The 21,021-nt window shown below is 35.2% G+C and overlaps 1 protein-coding gene across 2 annotated transcripts in view; it reads left to right on the plus strand.

Moving 5' to 3' along the window:
- The window catches only part of LOC141455911 (ribosomal protein S6 kinase alpha-5-like), a 423,200-nt gene that overhangs the window by 170,579 nt on the left and 231,600 nt on the right, over positions 1-21,021 (plus strand). For both annotated transcript variants that reach the window (XM_074131400.1, XM_074131401.1), the window contains exon 2: positions 4,509-4,577. In XM_074131400.1, the coding sequence (XP_073987501.1) occupies positions 4,509-4,577 (69 nt within the window). The remainder of the gene's footprint in view (positions 1-4,508; positions 4,578-21,021) is intronic.

The raw sequence follows: 21,021 nt of genomic DNA on the forward strand, positions 1-21,021 counted from the left end.
TATTATTCGGAAGGGATCCACAAACTAGAGCAGCGTTGGACGAAGTGTATAAGCCTAAAAGGAGACTATGTTGAAAAATAAAAAAGGTTTACCCCAAAAAATTAAGTAGTTTTTATTTTTGCACGGACTTTTCAAACGACCCTCGTAATGTGAACCAATTATTTATTTTAAAATGAAAATAAATAATCTGTGAGAACAAACACGGCCTGTTGCTTTTAATAGGCAAACAATATTGCCAATTTAAGTCATGATTTCCTTCATTTTGCCAAGCTTTTGACCTAGGGGTCATCTTCAGGGATTATTCATTTTGTAATTATTGTTCATTGTTTTTTTTTTTTTTGGTGACTGATTCGTTAATCCAGTGAGCTTAAGCGCCCTGATGATGACCTAGTCACCTAGGTCGAAAGCTCGGCATAATGATGACTGAAATTGGCATTATTCTTCCCTTCTTTCTGGATTATTGAATGAGTCACTAAAACCAATGAGCAGGTGTAGTGCGAGATGGAAGCATAAGTGAAATCGAAATCTCTGCACTAATTAATCATACCTCTGACGATGAATGGAAGTAATAAATTCAGATATTGTTTTTTTTTCCTCATATTTGGGGCCCTTTTCAAACAAACCTTTTGTATTGGGCCACCTTAATCTCTATTGATGCACTTTCAAATTTGCATATTCCCATTAATACAATCTTTACAGAAGAATATATCCTTCTTTACATATCCGGAAGAACCATTCCAAAAAGAAAAGAAGTTTACAAACTGGGGCTGACGGGGAAAATAAATAAAAATTAGTAAATGCTAAAGTGGGTCGCGCATGCGTCTTAACTAACACAAGGCCGCCAAGAATCCACTGCGTCCTCTTCTTCTTCATGGTCTCTTTCTCTCTCCCATTTGCTTCGTCTTCATTTTTACCACTGGATAACCCAGACCAAAAAACGTGTTCTCTCAACTGTGGTGTTGTGTGGGAGATGTAAGGATGTTTTTTAAAGGTTGATGTAGAGAGTATCTTTTTGGTTGATGATTTTCCCTTTCTCTTTCTCTAGCTCATCTTAAAAGATTTTCTTGTCGCCTTTTCCAAACACACATACAAACACCCTAAAACACATATCCAACAACACTCACTAGATAGATAACCCCTGTCACTGGTAAAAAAAAAAAAAAAATCCTCTTTACTTTTTTACGCACAAACTCCTGTGTATCTTGTTCTTTTCTTTTTCTATTTCCGGTTTACTTTCTTTTCGACTTCCTTACCGTGTAAAGTATTACACGTGGATTCTAAGCCATCACCCTGCCATGTAGTGTGATGACGTTTTCCAGATACTCCTTTTCATTGAAGTACGAACTTCACTGTTTTCATCATTCAATTTTTCATCACGCATACTGTACGCCAGTCATTTTTTGTTGTTGTTGTCTCAGATTCTGCGTTCTAATCTCATCTAACTATAATCAGTTGGCCTATTGACTTCTTTCTGAATTAAAAATTATGAACATCATTTCTTCACCTGAATATTTTTCATTTTCTTTTTTCAAAGAAGTTTTTTGTTCAAATATTATTTTTGCAGCAGTTGTGGGAAAGTTCAAAGTTCTGCTTTTAAATACAAAGTCGTTTACGATTTAGTAAATATTCTAAATATTTGTTTTGAACATAAACTTCGTTTGAGTTGAAATATACATATATCAGTGGAACACACGTCTACCAACTGACTTTCACTTGGTACAATTTCAAAGTTCCAGGCTTGTATATCCTTAAAAATAGTAATTTAAAAATATATATTTACAAATTCTTATAGTACAGTTTGTTAAACTGTACATTGCAAAACGTTCTAAATAAAAGTTGTACATCATGTGTACAGTAAATCATTAAATTTATTCATTTATTTTGTAACCTTTATTTAGATTTTTACAACTAAATCAATGCAATAAGTAAAACAGAAAGTCGATAATAGAGTGTGCTGATAGGCTAGGCCAGGGGTCGGCAAACCGCGGCTCGCGAGCCGCATACGGCTGTTTTATCCAAATTTTGTGGCTCTTCAGCCTGTCCAAAATAAATTGTATATTTCAATTTTATTGAAATAAATGAAAATTTCATTTATTAAAGTAAAGATATTTTTTCAAAAAGAATTTTAAATTGAGATTTGTTTGAAATTGAATAGAATTATATTAAAATACAGTACGTAATATATAGGACTGCCGCCATTTTCATTCAAACACAGGTTTAGTTATTATTTATTTACTTTGCAATATGTGAAAATAAATATATAAAATATTTAAATGTTATTGAATATCATAAAATAATAAATTGTGAATAAAAATTATCTTCAGAGCTTTTACACTATCATCCTTGCGGCTCCTTGGTAAGATTTATTAAAATTATTTAAGTAGAAATGGCTCTCTACTTGAAAAAGGTTGCCTACCCCTAGGTAGGTCTAGGCCAACAAGAACACACTGGCGTGAACAGCGACCATCCAGCGATAGCAGTCGTAATATGCCATTATAGCAGAAGATAGTCGACGCTACATTCGCAGTTAGTGGCGAGGCCACCGATGCTTCAAACGTTGTGGAGGATTAGTTGGGGAGGGTGGAGGTTGAGATGGTTTGGACCCAAAGGATTCGTGTTAGGGGATAGTTGGGAATGGAATGTAAGGATAATGGGATTTGGGCGAAGGGAAGTTTAAGATCATTGTGGATTGTGTGGTTAGAGACGTAGAAAAGGAGCATTGACTAGGGGGCGAAGGATTTTGGATTGCAGGCATTGGATACGATAAAGATAAATAGTGAATGGTCATTCATTATTAAAGTGATTTATGCGTCAATGTATAATCAATTCCAAAATCATTTTTGAAAATCTCATTTAAGAAGACAGCATTTAAAACATATTTCTACTTCTAGTTAGACCGAAAATTTCACATTTACTGTTTTAAGAGAAAATAATAATAATAATCAAACCTATTATTTATAAATAACCCTTAAATAAACATAAAGTGAACAGTAGAGACGAAATAGAAACTATTTAGTCAGCGCTGGTTCACATTCTGTTATTATTCTAACAGCTGGACTTGTCTGTCGCATACAAAAAAGAGTTCCCATTAAGCAGAAGTATTCCATGTTTATAACAGCAACACGCGATCTTTTCCCTTCTTAGTATTATAACAGCCAGCCATATTATAACTATTAACAGAAAAAAAAAACAATTTAGAAGCAATAAAATGTTTTTAAAAGCTATGCTCTGTTTTCCTTTATTTTCTATTGCGGATATAATGGTTAGGAACTTACAATCTCTTGCACTATGATGGGATTATGGAAGATATTACTCTGCTCTCTCATATCTCTCTCTCTCCCCTCCTTTGTGACAGTCGTTCTCTTCTTCCCCAACTATTCGGTATTCCGAGTCCTCCTAATGGCTTTGGTGTTTCAGTCCTATGCGTTCAAGGGAATGGAAACTTCTTTGCCGAGAAAGGGTCAGAAGAAGGTTGGTCGCGTGTTTTTAACTCAGCCAACCCCAATCGCTGGGTCTAACCAACTTTTCAACCCCCATCATAATTCTATATGGATTGTCGGGCTGGAACAATCCAGACATCCTGCCGCGATCGATACTCTTCCACTTTCTCCCCTTTAACCTTCATTTTGTCGGTAGGGGAAAAAAAACGTTCTTGTTCTATCTTTCAAGATATTGCAATTATATTTAGGGTTTTCATTGTCTACAACCCCTATTATTTTTGCTTTATTCATGTGGGGGTTTATTTGGGGTCTCCTCTTATTTTTCAATTAATTTATATCATCACATCATTACTTTTCTTGTTCCTGTGATAGGTGATAAAAATTAAAACATTGCTCAAATTCCATTCAATTCAATAAGGATCAATAGAAAAACTATTATTTTAATTACTATCAATTAATAATTAAATTAGGCGCCACGATAGCCGAGCGGTTATAGTCTAGACCCGCAATGCTACGGTGTATTGTTGGTTTAGTGGATTCGAGTCCTTGTATAGGGCTTGGTTAATAATGAGAAATTTGTACAATAGTAAAGTGTGTTTGGAGGTTATAGTCTAGACCCGCAATGCTACGGTGTATTGTTGGTTTAGTGGATTCGAGTCCTTGTATAGGACTTGGTTAATATGAGAAATTTATTGCGAAGTGTGTTTGCTAGTAAGCCTCTGACCTCAACTCCTAATTGGTAGTTCAATGTAAAGCCCACCAGAAAAAATAGTCAATTTTTTACATTTTTTTATTTTTAATAATTAAATGGCACCTTGAAAACTATAGAAGCCGCCATTAAAGACAAATAATTAATTTCTTAATTTAAAAAGGCTAAAATTATTTTAATTTTCTAATTTTGTTTTAAATTAATTTTTGCTATACATTAACTTTTATTTACTTAAAATTACTCTTACTGTTTTATTAATTTTTATCTTTTAAAATAAAATTAATTTATGATTAATTAAATTTAATTGTTTTTTAATTAATAAAAAAGTTTAATTAAATTTTTTTTTATGTATTTTACAGTCAACTTGAGCGGTGCTGGTCGAGTTGATATGTCTTCATTTGAATTGCTCAAAGTTCTGGGAACAGGAGGTGAGTTTTTAAATTTGTTTTAAAAAAATGGATTTTAATGTTTTTTAATTAAATTATAATTAACTCATGTTATGTGTTAACTACTTTTGTTATGTACTCAGCAATTTGACGAATACTTTTACTTGAATATCTTTACCATTTGTAGTTTTCTATGTTTTAATTTTCTCTTACTATTGAAAGAGAATTTTTGGTTGATATGTTGAAAGTTTATAAAATGAATGTTCGTTTAATAGAAACGATTCTTCATTCTGTGGTGTTCGATTAGAGGCTTAACGTATCGGCATGCCTATATAGGCTAACCTCACTCTTCCTCCAAGCGAAGTTAGTAGCTATATTTCTTAGCTGCTAATGTTATCAGACTAAGGACAATCAATTCTGGAGTCCTTCTTTTCATCGGACAGCCCGGCGCTTCACAGACGATTTAAGGCTAAAACTATAGTATTTCCTCAGTCTCTCATTTCTTGTTTCTTTTAAAAATTATTTAAGATATCTTTGTCTTATGATTGAAAAATTTCTAGGTGACATATCGCGAAATAATAGGTGTAGTTTTAGGCTAATGATCGTTTGGAAAAAATGATAGTGATTTCCCAATTATAAAGAATTCAGAAAAATTATTTTCACCGCTCGTTAATCGAAGATGAATGTGAGATCTATTTTAGAACCACGTTTTTAAAAGAAACGAAATTTTAGTTGAAAGAACTCGTACACTATAAGTTGACAACAATAATAGCAACGTCAAAGACAATTCTGCTGGTATCAGCCCTTAAAAAAGCTTTAACACTGATAGTAATTGTTTGCTTTTCAGTATAAAATCAGCAAAAGAAATGGCGTTTGCCATATACGAGGTGTGGCTATTAAATAACGATACTGATGCTGTAAAACATTTTATTTTAAATTTATACATATTTAGTTATTATCACCTTCAATATACACCCATCCCCTATCCCTACAACGCTCCATGCGAATTTACCATTGTTTAGAAACAGTGCTGGAAGTCTTTTTCTGTGAGCTCCTGCTTGACGCATGCAGCTTTTTCTCTCACAGCTTCAACGGACTGAAATCATTTTCCTTTTAATGCAGATCTGACTTTGGGGAACAGATAAAAGTCACATGGGACTAGGTCTGGCGAATAAGGCGGATGGCCTAAAACTGGGATGTTGTACTTGTCTTGACAGACAATGCAGTGTGAGCCGGCGCGTTGTCTTGATGGAGAACCCCATGACTTGGTCTTTCACAAATCGGGTCGTTTTTTCCTTACTCTTTCACGGAGTTGTGCTAGTACCTCACGGTAGTAATGTTGATTATTTGCAATCGATATTTTCATCCGTTTTAGACGTGGAAGGGCGACCTGGGCGGTCATCAACTCCGACGTCTTCTCGGCCATCTTGGAAACGCTTGATCCACTCAAAAACACGCGCACGTGATTAACATTCATCGCCATAAACTTCTTTTAATAAAAGATAAGTTTCGTGATAAGTAGCGGTTTTACCAAGTTTCATGTGAAATTTCACGACAATTCGTTGCTCAACTACATGTGTAGTATCATGTTTTCGGCAAAACGAAACTAACACCTCTTACACAAACGACGGTTCCGGTCGGACAGATTTCTCTACAAACACGTGATACGCTGCAATCGAAAGAGAAGACTTTACGCTGCACAGCTGTCGGTAGTTAGGATTTGGCGCATGCATAGTTCTTCTGTTGCAGCATCAGTCTCGTTTTTTAATAGCCACACCTCGTACATCCCAAATAGACATAGTAAACCCCAATAGTTTTTTTCTAAAAATGTTGGAATCATTGAGTGGGGCCAATGTGAGTCTGCAATTATCGTTATAGGAACCTTAAAATGGGGCTAAGTAGAATCAAAGTATAGTACTACTAGGGAGTTTTATGACTAGCATTAACTTAACTAAGAGATTTCACTAAAATAACATAGAGATAGTAAACTAATTAGACGATAAATAGCTAAACAGTAGACCGAATCATTTGAGCTTTAATGATTCTAGGGAATCTAATAATCCATAATGCCCGTGTCCCTATTGTAGTCACCTAGTCAGCGAGAAAATGAGATGTCTGTTCTTATTCTTTGCTGCACGTAGTTACTTGTTCTTCTACACATTGCACTATTCTTTTCTACACTCCTCATATTGTGGACATTGTGCACAACTCTAGCAAATGTTAATGAATACTTGTTTAATACTTGTAAAGTGAATTGTTTTCTCTCGCGTAAAACTCTCATTCCAAAGTCAGGCTTTCATGCCCAACCTCTCCATCGATATCTAATCGACTGAAGAATGTTAACCAATAGAGTTTTAATCATTTACAAGGGGAAATACTAATAATAATAATAGTAAAGTAGAGATTGCGGTTTGGTCCAAGGACATTGTGAGTTAATAATGGGATACTAGAACTAAATAGACCAATAATAGGGAAAGTTTGTGAAGTATTATTATTTTTCTTGGTCAAAAGTGGGAGGAGCTAGCACTGTTTTTGCTAATACTAACATTAGAAGGTATTAGAACTGTTTCTATCTTATCTGTTCTATTATATCATAATTGTCTTTCGTATGTTCTATTCACGGACGAAGAACTACCGCTAAGGAGAGTGAAAGTTCCTTTGGAAAAAAATAAAATAAATAAAAATATTTATTATACAGATTCGTTTCCATTCTATTGTATTATAAATTAAAATTTGTTTTCATTTATATTATACATTGTTTATATTTATTTATCTTTTAATTTTTCAACTTTCTTTTACACTTTGTTGATAGAAAAAAAGTTCGCATAAATTTCAGAATGGTGTAAAATGTTAACTTCCGGAGGTTCCTAGATCTTTTCAAAAAATTGGAATTATCGGTTATTTGGCTTCTGTTTTTATCACAGCCCATCTGAAATCCACAAAATAGGTGAATTGGGTATTCCATTAGAATAGGTTAAATTAGGGCGGCCTCAAGGCCTATGGATAGACCCCTATGTATCTATTGTGGCTCCCCGACTTTAGAGCTCACTCTCCAGACCCATCCGCTTAATCAGACTCTTCATTATGGAGAGTGGCTCCTGGGTAAAGCTCTCAGGCTTTGGTTTTTCCTCCCCGAGAAGTAACATCCTTAGCCCAGACAAGCCCCTCACACTGGCACAACACGTGCACTGCCGTTTCCTCTTCATCCTTTACAGAACCTACAAAGGCTATCATCTGCCAGGCCCATGTGTTTACTGAGCCTTCAGTGGCCAGTTAATAGGCCTACAATTATCCTTATAGCCACACGCGGCCTTGACTGATTAATTCAGCGGTCAACCTCGGCGAATAGCCTCTGATGAACTCCTTCGCCTGTCTCTGCCCTACTTCTGAGCACTACTCTGCACCCAATAAGTTAATGGCCGCAGACTTAACACATTTCGAAACCCCTAAGCAGGGCTCCCCGGGCCAACGAAGTGTTCCCGCAGAGCCTTCCCGGGCCAATAAATCTGCCACTTTGTTTCCCTTGTGTCCTGAATGACCAGATATGTATTCCATTTTGGTATGCCATTTTGAAGTATTTGGTCGAAGACCATTACTCGGATGTGCCCATTTTCTTCTTGATGCAGTATTTGTACTCTTTTCTCGATTCTCTCTCTGAAATGGCTTTTGAAACTTACTTCTTTATTTTTTATAAAAGTTACTCATAAGTAGCTCATCTTTTGTTTAGTTTCCCTTCTTTTTTTTCAAACAGGAAGTACTTTCTTTTTCCTTTCCTGTTCGTATTCTGTTTGTCTTATTTTCCGCACTCAAATTTATAACCGGAAATATTCAATTTGAAAAAGAAGTGTGAGTGAGATAGTAAATAGATCTCAGAAATACTGGGAAACATACATTTGAGATAATACTTATTGTGTATCGCACTGCAATTAAGCAATAACTACCAAAAAGCTGATACGTAAGAGATGGAAAGTTAATGTAATAACCACATGTAATATTGCATTAATTTTGCCAGTTCCATAACTTCTTTGGCATTCTTAAAAATAACTTTATTTCGAGGTCGGGTGAGGAGGGGAACATATTCCCATTGCTCCTGATGCAATACGATGGTGCACAATCTACAAAATAAAATAAGAAATCTCGCTTGTTTAATCATGCAAGAATGACTTAAGTTTTTTGTTGTTTTGTTTTTCAAATCGATTTGCAGCATTTCCAACTTATTGCACATTTTTCGTGATGTAAACCTCCGCCACCAATCCATCTTCTCTTGCAAGTTGTTTGTTGCTTGGTTTTCGATTGGCTCTTAAATAATATATGTTCGATTATATTTTTAAATCATGCCCAATTTTATTTATTTATTGTTCGAACATTGTTCATCTTTTTTTTGGTGACTCTTTCATTAATCGAAATAGGGAAGAAAGATAATTGCTAACTTCAGTCACTATTATATCATTATATGGCTAAGCTTTCGATCTAGGGCCTAGGAGGTCATCTTCCAGGCTTATACTTATTACCAGTCATATTACAATTTACATTGTCACCCTTTAACCTTAAAGGTTGATGTATCTTCTATGCCTAAATGTCAGAACAGTAGACACACTAACCTATAAGGTTTCATAATTGTTACTGAGTATAAATCCTGAAGACGACCTGGACTCTTAAGTCGAAAGCTTAACTATATAATACAATAATTTAAGGCTGAAATAGGCAATAATCTTTCCAATGTAAAATTTAAATTTATAAAATGAGAGCAGTTTTATATTGAAGTTTACTAAATAACTGTTTTTCCTTCATGTTTTGGCTTGCCTAACATATTTAAGTATGATTCATATATTTAAGTATGTTTTTAGGTTATATAATTAGATGTAGGTTTTCTTTTTATAAATATATCAGGCAGTTCGAAGTGTAACTTTCTCTTAGTGGTCCAGTATATAATCCTAATTGACAAATTTTCTGGTTTCTTTGAAATTCTCCTGAATTTGTAATCAGAAATTTATTTAAAATTTAAATAAATAGCAATTTAGATGGGAAGCTAATGTTAGTTCTGACATAGGAGCTTATTAATGTCAATTTATTTCAGTAAAGCTATGTGGGAGTCTCAGAGGGGAACGGTGAAGGGGGGATTCACCGCCTCCTGATTTGGTGTTTACTAAGATATCAGTCAATAAATGTAGTAATTATAAGGTAGGGCGGTATTAGCCCTAGTGGTTAATGTACTGGACTCCCACATGGAATTTCTCGGCTCTTAGTCCTGCTGCTTGGGTGGGGTGCCTTAGTATTCCTCTTTCTTTTAGCCTCTCACTGCCTAGTAACAGACCAGTGTTATCTACAACGAGTGAACACTATCCTAAGGCTGGCTGACTTGCAGTCCATGGAAGAAAGGTTCATATTTATATTAATTTTATGGCGCGCCAATATTTGAGGTTAATGACGCTCGGAATTTTCATTTCCCCAGTACACTGCTCGGACAGTTTTCTCTCCATCACCGGACAGTGAGCTGTAAGAAGCTCCTAGGAAGAGAAAGTCGTAAGGGCTAGCCAGCTGGAGTTGAACCTGGGATCTTCCCTGGGAGAAAAATACCCTTAATACCCTTAAGGACTCTTCCCCGATTCAATCTGCAGATCTACCTACAATGTCGTCAGAACTCTGCAAGCAATTATCGAGATGAATATCGTTCCCAATCTGGTCTAGATATTCTGATCTTTGGTTTCCAGTAGTTCCCTTATCAAAATTCTTAATTCTCTCTCTAATCACATTCCATCCTAACGGCCAGGCCACATAGGCGTGCCCCTATCTTGTTAACATTTGTTGGCCGTTTATTTTCTATTTTATAGTTTATTGCCTTCCAATTTTTTTTCCCAAATAAAACGCAGTACAATAACAGTTTAAAAACCATTTCAATTTAACTAATTACCAAAACTAAACATCACTTATTGTGACGTGCAGTACCCAAGTGAAGATACTTTCAATACCTCATTTCAGTATGTTTCATTGCGTGCACTTCAAACTCCTAAGATTTGAACTTAAGAACCTGGACAGATTATGAGTTTAGGTCTATCACCTTGCTTTGAAGCTTGTTTCTAGAGAAAAGAAATAATGATTCTAATATTATTCTAGGAGGAATCGTTATGACGTCCTAGTTCCTTCAAAATTTAAATTAAAGAGTAGAATAGCGAAATCAACTATCTTAATGCACTGAAAATTAAAATAAGTAAATAATGCCAAAGACATGAAAAATGAATAGTAGACTATTCATTCACTCGTTGTAGATAACACTGGTCTGTTACTAGGCAGTGAGAGGCTAAAAGAAAGAGGAATACTAAGAGAGAACACTGTTCCGAGCAGTGTACTGGGGAAATGAAAATTCCGAGCGTCATTAACCACAAATATTGGCGCGCCATAAAATTAATATAAATATGAACCTTTCTTCCATGGACTGCAAGTCAGCCAGCCTTAGGATAGTGTTCACTCGTTGTAGATAACACTGGTCTGTTACTAGGCAGTGAGAGGCTAAAAGAAAGAGGAATACTAAGGCACACCACCCAAGCAGCAGGACTAAGAGCCGAGGAATTCCATGTGGGAGTCCAGTACATTAACCATTGGGGCTAATACCGCCCTACCTTATAATTACTACATTTATTGACTGATATCTTAGTAAACACCAAATCAGGAGGCGGTGATTCCCCCCTTCACCGTTCCCCTCTGAGACTCCCACATTGCTTTACTGTTCACGACCTCAAACTGCTTGTAAAATACGCTAATTAAAAGGTATTTTGATGTCTATTTATAATTAACTAAAAAATTAAAATAAAAATGTTTAAAATTAACATTATCCCTTTTATTTCTTGTTTTTTTTAAATATATATTTAATAAAATTCTATAATAAAAATAGAGTAGAGATATTTGTGGGTATAAAAGATATCAAAATAAGTATGAGTAGGACTAAAATTAAACCTGTATAATATAGGGATTTTGTGTTATAACATAGTAATTGGTATGTAATCTGAGTGGATATTTATAGAGGAGTATAGTTGCCATTCTAGCGCAGTCCCCCCCGATCCAGCTAGGATGTGTGCGCTCCGAAGGGGCCTCATTCTGTTCCCAAACAACCTTGGCACTTCTATCCCATCGCTATCTGGCCGCCTAGTCACCCCCTCTCCTCTCTCTCTCACAGCTGTTTTAGTAATTATATTTTTATTTATTCAAACTATCTATTATGATACTCGCATTTATGTAAATACAAAAAAAAACTACAAGAAATATTTATAATTACATTTAGATTGATGGATTCACTGTAATGTTTTTTTCAACTTTATTGAAAATTGATATTCAATTAAAAAAATAAAATAAAATAACTCAACTTTCTTGGCATTCTTTCAGAAATATTTATTTATTTTTCTTCAGGGCTGTAATAATAATGGTAATAGTTTACAACGGTTCAGGGATTGATTACTAAAAAACAGTTATAATAAAAGCTATAGAATATATAAATAATTACAATATAATCAATATTTGGAAAAAATTGAACAAAATTACCTTGAAATGTTATTTTCTGTTGTACATTTTAAAATTTAAAATATTAGTTTATTATTGTTATCTCATTTTATTACGTGAGAAAAATTAAAAAAAAAATATATATATAGATGTCTGCATATGTATTATAAATTTGCAATGGTAGTCCGATGTAAACAGTGCTGAAAGGTACCATAAGAGGGACTCCATAAAACGGTAGAAGTTAAATAATGCCTATTTTTTTTCACGCGAGCTTTAGATTAAGGTGTCGTGGACGGAAGCGACTAGCAAACATACGTGGGTCGTTTGAAAAGTCCGTGCAAAAATAAAAACTACTTAATTTTTTGGGGTAAACCCTTTTTTATTTTTCAACATAATCTCCTTTTAGGCTTATACACTTCGTCCAACGCTGCTCTAGTTTGTTGATCCTTTCCGAATAATAGGATTTGTCCAAGTCTGAAAAATAGCCATTCGTTTCTGCAATCACCTCCTCGTTTGAATAAAATCTTTTCCCCGCCAGCCATTTCTTCATATTGGGGAACAAATAGTAGTCCGAGGGAGCCCAAGTCTGGAGAATAGGAGGGGGGATGTGAAACGAGTTGGAACCCTATTTCCATTAATTTTGCGACCACAACTGCTGAGGTGTAAGCTGGTGCGTTGTCGTGATGGAAAAGGACTTTTTTTTGTGGGGCCAATCGTGGGCGTTTTTCTTGCAGCTCGGTTATCAAACGATCCAATAACGATGAATAATATGCACCTGTAATAGTTTTACCCTTTTCCAGATAGTCGATGAGGATTATTCTTTGCGAATCCCAAAAGACAGTCGCCATAATCTTTCCGGCCGAAGGAACGGTCTTCGCCTTTTTTTTTGGCGCAGATTCCCCCTTGGTAACCCATTGTTTAGATTGTTCTTTGGTCTCAGGAGTGTAGTGATGTATCCATGTTTCATCCACAGCGACGAAACGACGCTTAAAGTCCTGCGGATTCTACTGGAACAGCTGCAAACCGTCCTTGCAACACTTCACACGATTTCGTTTTTGGTCAAGCGTGAGCTATCGCGGCACCCATCTTGCGGATAGCTTTGTCATGTCCAAATGTTGATGCAAAATATTATGTACCCGTTCATTCGAGATGCCCACAGCACTAGCAATCTCACGCACCTTCACTCTTCTGTCATCCATCACCATATCATGGATTTTATCAATGATTTCTGGAGTAGTAACCTCAACAGGGCGTCCAGAACGTTCTGCGTCACTTGTGCCCATATGGCCACTCCGAAAATTTTGAAACCACTTATAAACTGTTCTAATCGAAGGTGCAGAGTCACCATAATGTTTATCAAGCTTCTCTTTAGTCTTCTGAGGCGTTTTGCCTTTCATAAAGTAGTGTTTAATCAACACACGAAATTCTTTTTCGTCCATTTTTTGAAAATCACTCGACTTCCTCGATTCAAACGAATGCCAAACACAAAGAAATAGACCGATCTGGCTGAAACTTGGTGTGTGTTCTTCCAAGAGATGCTACTAACTAAACATTACCTCGATACGCGCCAGTGGTGCTATCTCTCTGACTTTGCACGGACTTTTCAAACGACCCTCGTAACTTTACTGTAAATTTCTCATATTAACCATTAAATAAAAATCCAAGGCCTAGACCAGGGGGAATCGGACCCACTAAACCAACAATACACCTTAGCATTGCGGGTCTAGCCTATAGCTACCTAACATACTTAACTATAAATTTCTCATATTAACCACTAAATAAAATCCAAGTTCTAGACCAGGGGGAATCAAACCCACTAAACCAACAATGCACATTAGCTTTGCGGGGGTCTCGCTTTTTAACCGCTCGGCTACAGTGGCGCCTAGTTTATTAGCCAAACATATGAGTTATATACTAGAAAAAGGTAAATATATTATAATCACATTTTGATGTCATTTTGTGCAAACATAATTATTGAGAATAGTCAACAAGTTGCTCCATCCTATTTATATTGCCTTTCATTCTTCTTCACTCACAAAGCAAACAAAATACTTTTAGCATTAATTAAAACTAGCTCAAGTCTTTTTGTGATTACGTCCTCCGTTACTGATCATTTATTTCCAAGGTTTTTTTTGTTTCAATGCAAATATTTGCAAATTAAGTCATCATTTCAGGACAATATCAATCATTTTCTAAAGGTAATAAATAGATAAAATTCTCCAGATTTGTTTCAATTTAATTGAAATACTGATTTTCCTTCTTCTTTACCTCTCTTTTTATCTTGGAATGTGCAAGGAAAATATGATGATGCTGATGTGAAATGTATCAGTTTACTCCTAGGATGGAATCCGAGGTCTTGGTGGTACTTAATCTCTCCTCTCTCACTTTCTCGAGCTCGTATACACACACATACTTCTCTCACACAAACTTTATTAGAATAAGAAGAACTCTCAGTATTTGTAAATGAAATATTATTAAAGGCTTAGGCTCTAAATTTGCTTAACTAGTTTTTAAGCCTCAACTTAAGTAATTTCTTATTCCTGTAGAATGTGGAGAGAAAAAGCACACCCCGGATTACAGCTACATTTACTAATTAACGTGTTTAACTACTTTCTCTTCGTTTTTCTGTTTTGAATCATTTAATAACTTTAAACATAATGCGACATTTTTTTTACTAAGTATTGAGGAACAGTTATTAACTTCTACAAACTTCTTTTTAACCCAGACATTTCGGCAGATTTGTTGCTGTCTTTAGAATGTGTAAAAAACAATTATACCAAATTTAATAGAAAGCAGAAATGTTATTGCATTTGTCTGTCATAATATTATGAATTTGTTTTATTGCCAAGCTTTCAGATCTAGGGATTACTTCTTCAGGGCTTTTGCTTATAATATTTTTTACTTAACACGTAAGGTTAGGTCTGTCTCCTGTCGTGCACAAAATTTAAGAGTTTTTAAAGAGTTAATAAAGGAAGGAAAATTTAAAAATGAAAAACAGTTCCATTTAAAAATTAAATTGTAAAATAATTGTCAAATTAAAAAAAATTTTATATAGTTTTTCCCCAATTATGTTTCCAAGTTTTCTGCACATATATTTATGTGACTAGGGCAGAGATGAAGGTGTAGGTAGCCAGATGACGTATTGCGTGGTTTGTCTGATATACGTGTGTCTGTCAGTATTCCAGCATCTGTTGGGAAGTGATGCGTCTAGGTTGCGCAGTATGACTCTTTTCGGTATCATCAATTCTATGCAGTAGAACTGCTCCTCCATTTGGTGTATATATATGATGTATATGTTATATGTACATGTGTACTAAGGAAACATGTACAATTTATATAAAATGAACATTTTTTTTTATAAACGTATATAGAACTGTCCTTGTAGCTTATGTTGAAAATAGTTGTTTCCGTGAAATTGTTTTCCTTTTTCTCTTCGCTGTACATGTTATAATTTTAGCTAGGAGATATTTGCCTCCATTGAATCCCAGTGCATAACTAACTTCGTCTCTGTTTAAATGTAAACCTGACATATAGTTGTAGAATTACTGCAGAATGTAGCACAATATTAACACATCTATCATTTAATTAGCAATGCTTTTCCAGTATCCTATTTTGTGATCTAACTTTAATTGATGTATTAGTCTCTTTTGATTTCTGTTTCAATTTATATCATCTCTGTTAGAAGGAGTCCAAAATTGATGTTATTTTATTTTATTTTTCCCATTATAGACATTATTATCACCAGTTTTGATGGTAATTCTGCGCTGGGACGTTTACTAAATCTATTATGCGTCCTCTTTTAGGCCAGATGAGATTATGCAGCATCCTTGGTGATGAAACAACTCGCTGGTACTCTACAAAAGTTCAAGTAGGAAAAGCGGAAGCCGTTTCATGGAATAAACCACTCCTCAGAGCCAATTTAGCCCTGACAGTTTCTTTTTTTGTTTTTTGCTCTTCTGAAGTAAAATCCATCAGATCGTTCTAGGCTTGTATTTATTTTCCTCTTCTAGGCTTTCCGGTAAGCAGTGGAAGTAGTTTCCGTCCACGTCGAGCACCCTGGGCTTCCCCAGATGTTCTCAGATTGTGGGTGGCAACCTCAGATCCAGCTCTCCAAGAAATTTCTAAGTTAGTATAGGGAGGCAGTTAATTTAAGTGCTTTTATAGATTTTATTCCTAAGGTGTGGATTTATGGATTTCTCATTCAATATTTCTATGATTCTAGATTTCTGGCTTTGCTAATCCCTTTTCTGGTTAATGAAACTTAATCCATTTACTTGAGCTCCTAAACACCAAACTTATATTTAAATCCTTGAATTCAGTTAACACGGGGATCTGTGCTAATTTGGTGTAGGGTCTGTTAATGATCTTTCAATTATTTGTGCAACACATTGTTTGGTTTAGAAATCGATTTGTAATTAGCACGATGGAGGAGAGTTATTATTGCCAGGGCGACTGAGGCGCTGTCTCCATTTGTAATTGCTATAATTTAATGTCTGCAGTTTTAAAATAAAATAATTTGTAATTTTTATTAGAAATTACGTAATCTTGGAAATGATTGCCCAAAAAGGTTGGACCCATATTTTCTTTTAATGCCCTCCATAAATATTCTGAAAAAGCTCCTTCAAGAAGATTTTTGTGCGTTATCTTCTCTAACTCTAACTCTTGTTATCCTACTTAACCCAGGCTAAGAAGCATAGAGCTCCCCATAACGCCTCGTCCCCAACGTTTCAAAATCTTCTAAGGAAGGCTTTACCAGATCAAAAAAAAGGAAACACCAAGGTTTCCGTGAAAGATCTAGGAATAGCTGGGAGCCAGTAATCAGATAAAAAATTATTTCCAAGGAAATCCTAGAGATTTAGAAAGCCAGCTAATTGGGATGTCTTACTCCACAGCGCCATATGCCCTCTCTTCCCACTTCTTGGCCTTGCTTCATCTGTTAGCATATTAGGGTATGATCCTCCTAGACGGCTGTTTGAGGAGAGTTGCAACGCTTGGTTTATCCAATGATCACTGTTCTGCTTCGGAGCAGGCCAACTTTAGCTTTTGAAACCTTTTCAAAAACCATTTTGATAATTTCACGTCTTTTTATGAAAGGGACCAACGAGACCGCTCCCAATGAAATTTTGTATGGAATTAAATAGTTACGGGAAAAATGGCCAGTTTAATCATTTTAGCTTCTTTTACGATTTTATAGCCGATCAGTTAGAGGCAAGGTTCGCAAAGTTAATATGTGTGATGGTACTAGTACTATTCCCGTTCTAAAAGCCTTGGATACTATTTAATGGTTAATATAAAGAATTTATATAGTAAAGTATGTATGCTAGTCGCCTCCGAGCAAGATACCTAATTTGGTAGTTAGATCTAAAGGTCAACTGAAAAAAATAGGCATTACTTTATTTTTTATTCTAGACTTTCCGTTGATGAACTGGGCCCGGGAAGTTGGTCAACAGGTATTGTCGTGGGATCCAATATTTGGACATGACAAAGCTATCCGCAAGATGGGTGCCGCGATTGCTCACGCTTGACCAAAAACGAAATCGTGTGAAGTGTTGCAAGGACGGTTTGCAGCTGTTCCAGAAGAATCCGCAGGACTTTAAGCGTCGTTTCGTCACTGTGGATGAAACATGGATACATCACTACACTACTGAGACCAAAGAACAATCTAAACAATAGGTTACCAAGGGGGAATCTGCGCCAAAAAAGGCGAAGACCGTTCCTTCGGCCGGAAAGATTATGGCGACTGTCTTTTGGGATTCGCAAGGAATAATCCTCATCGACTATCTGGAAAAGGGAAAAACTATTACAGGTGCATATTATTCATCGTTATTGGACCGTTTGAAAACCGAGCTGCAAGAAAAACGCCCACGATTGGCCCACAAAAAAGTCCTTTTCCATCACGTCAACGCACCAGCTCACACCTCAGCAGTTGTGGTCGCAAAATTAATGGAAATAGGGTTCCAACTCGTTTCACATCCCCCCTATTCTCCAGACTTGGCTCCCTCGGACTACTATTTGTTCCCCAATATGAAGAAATGGCTGGCGGGAAAAAGATTTTATTCAAACGAGGAGGTGATTGCAGGAACGAATGGCTATTTTTCAGACTTGGACAAATCCTATTATTCGGAAGGGATCAACAAACTAGAGCAGCCTTGGGCGAAGTGTATAAGCCTAAAAGGAGACTATGTTGAAAAATAAAAAAGGTTTACCCCAAAAAATTAAGTAGTTTTTATTTTTGCACGGACTTTTCAAACGACCCTCGTATGTATATCAATTGCCCTACACGTGGTACTAAATGTCATACTGCAAAATTTTGTTAGAATTTGAAAGATTTTTATTAGTTTTCTTTTATATTCTTCTTTTTTTTTTTGCCTTTCTTTTGGCATTGGCTTTCGTCATACAGCCAGCATCGTCCAGGTGCTTATCACTAGAATATCACTCACTCTCCATTCTTACTTATAAATACATTCGCTTCACACATACATCCCTCTACTATATACAACTATTTACATACAAACTTACAACTAATGGATGGATCAGTACTCTATATTCCTGCCATCCTTATAGCTTAACCGAAATTAAAATCACCGTAATCCTTCTCAAATCATTTTCTTACATTCATTCTAATTCGGCTATAACTTTTAAATACATTCATATTTCTTTGCTAGCTCTGCTATAGACTTAAGCACATAGATGTTGCTGGAGAATATTATGTCTTCGTAGCGAAATGGTGCATCTAAATATCTGTATATGTCGTCAAACATTCGTTTCCTTTCTAGTACATAACGTGGACATATCACCTTTACAATCCTCCTCATTGCAATCTAATATTGAAATCCTCCTCCTCATTGCAATCTAATATTCTTTTAATCGTATTAAATTTCTGTCATGATTAGAGATTTATCGTGTTGCTGAGTTTTTAATATAAATATTTTTTTAATACCACATCGCTGAAATTCTTGCTGTTTCAGCAGTAAATATTTTCTTTTTCTTTTTGTCAATATTTGTTTTTCATTTTCTGCTAACAAGTATTAATTTTTTATAACACTATTTTGTTCTATTTATAATGATTTGGATATTTTTTAATCAAGGCTTATTTAAATAATCAATTTTAATTAATTCTGTGAAACATGTGATTATGTAAAGTGCTGCCATTTTTGTATCATTAACAATTGCGAGACAAGCATTTTGAGGCCATCACCATCTTTGTTCTGTATGAACGTTTAAAAGGAGGAAAAAGATGGTTGACAATTTCCATAATAATTTATTTTAATTTTTTACTCAATCTTTCGATCTAGGAACCTTGCTCATCTTCAGGACTTAAAATTGATTTATAATTTTTTTTTTTTTTGGCGCATCAACAGCTGAGGTTATTAGCGCCCGGAGCTTTTTCCAGTGCACTGCCGGCCTCCGGACAGTGTTCTCTCTTTACAGACAACACTGTCCATCACCGGACAGTGAGCTGTAAGAAGCTCCTAGGAAGAGAAAATCTAAGGGTCAGCTGCTGGATTCGAACCCGGGACCTCCGCGTGGGAGTCCAGTATGCTAACCTCATAGCTAATCCCTTCCCTGATTTATAATTGTAATTCGTTTTAGATTGTTAACATTGCAGCTTGATAGTCTTAGAGTTGGTCTTCTGATTGTTGAAGTGTAATGTGAACAATGTAGAACAGAAAATGCCTTCTCTGCGTAAATTGTTTGCATTTTACTTTGTTATTTTTTTTTTTTTTCTTAAGTAGCTTTTGGTACGTGACATTGTTTCAATGTTAAATTTTTTCGATTAATTTACATAAATAATTTTGCAACCTTGTTTATTGTGTTTTACTTGAAATTAGCGAACTGGAAAAAAAAAAAATAATAAAAATATCTTTCTTCAATTCGTCGTCCATTATTCTTCTCGCTCCACCTTTCCTCCAATTATTATGAACCACCATTATGACAGTTAGCAGTATTGTTTTGCACTAACTTTCTCTTTTTTTGGTGATGGAGTTCTTTTTTTTATTTATGTCCATTTTCGTCAGCCTTAATTTTATTTTCAATGAAACCATGTTACATAATTTAAAGATTTCAGAAAAGAAAAAGATACAGGTTGTTTTGTTCAAGTTGGTAATGAATAAATTACTTTGAAAGCGTCCTTTCACTTATACATTGTTCGTTAATTACTTTACAAGTTTTTAAAACAAGTGGTTTTTAGCATTATATATAAATATATATATATTGTTCCTTTTTTTTCTTTTAATCTTGCAAAAACTGTCGTTTGCAAATAATAAAAATTCTCGCATGTATTCCTATCCTTGTCCAAAATTCTACCTTTGTTGCTATAACTTTTATTACCTGTCTGCCGATTCAGTCTTACTGCTCTCTGATTGGCTCTGTTAATTGCTCTATCTGATCTTGAAACACCAATGGTTTTTTTTTAGTTAAATGACACAAAGAAGGTATTCTAGTTTACTTCTATAATTCCAGCTTTCTTCCTGTATTTTTATAGCAGATATAAGGTGATATAAAGTTTGGTAGTTTTACATATGCTTCATATTTCGAATTGCTGTAACTCCTGTTCTGTTGGTGTAATCTCTGCGAAACTGTGTACAATTATAGTACTCGTTCACCTCTACAATTGTGCAAAATTGCAGCTTTCTATCGCCAGTATTAAAGGAGGTATAAAGTGACAAAGTTTGGAAGGTTTTACATAGTTATGCTTAATATTTCGAATTGCTGTAACTCCTGTTCTGTTGGTGTAATCTCTGCGAAACTGTGTACAATTATAGTACTCGTTCACCTCTACAATTGTGCAAAATTGCAGCTTTCTATCGCCAGTATTAAAGGAGGTATAAAGTGACAAAGTTTGGAAGGTTTTACATAGTTATGCTTAATATTTCGAATTGCTGTAACTCCTGTTCTGTTGGTGTAATCTCTGCGAAACTGTGTACAATTATAGTACTCGTTCACCTCTACAATTGTGCAAAATTGCAGCTTTCTATCGCCAGTATTAAAGGAG

Source organism: Rhodnius prolixus, unplaced genomic scaffold, assembly GCF_049639745.1.
Source record: "Rhodnius prolixus isolate KJV_2025 unplaced genomic scaffold, Rpr scaffold_4, whole genome shotgun sequence".
In the NCBI taxonomy this organism is placed as follows: Eukaryota; Metazoa; Arthropoda; class Insecta; order Hemiptera; family Reduviidae; genus Rhodnius; species Rhodnius prolixus.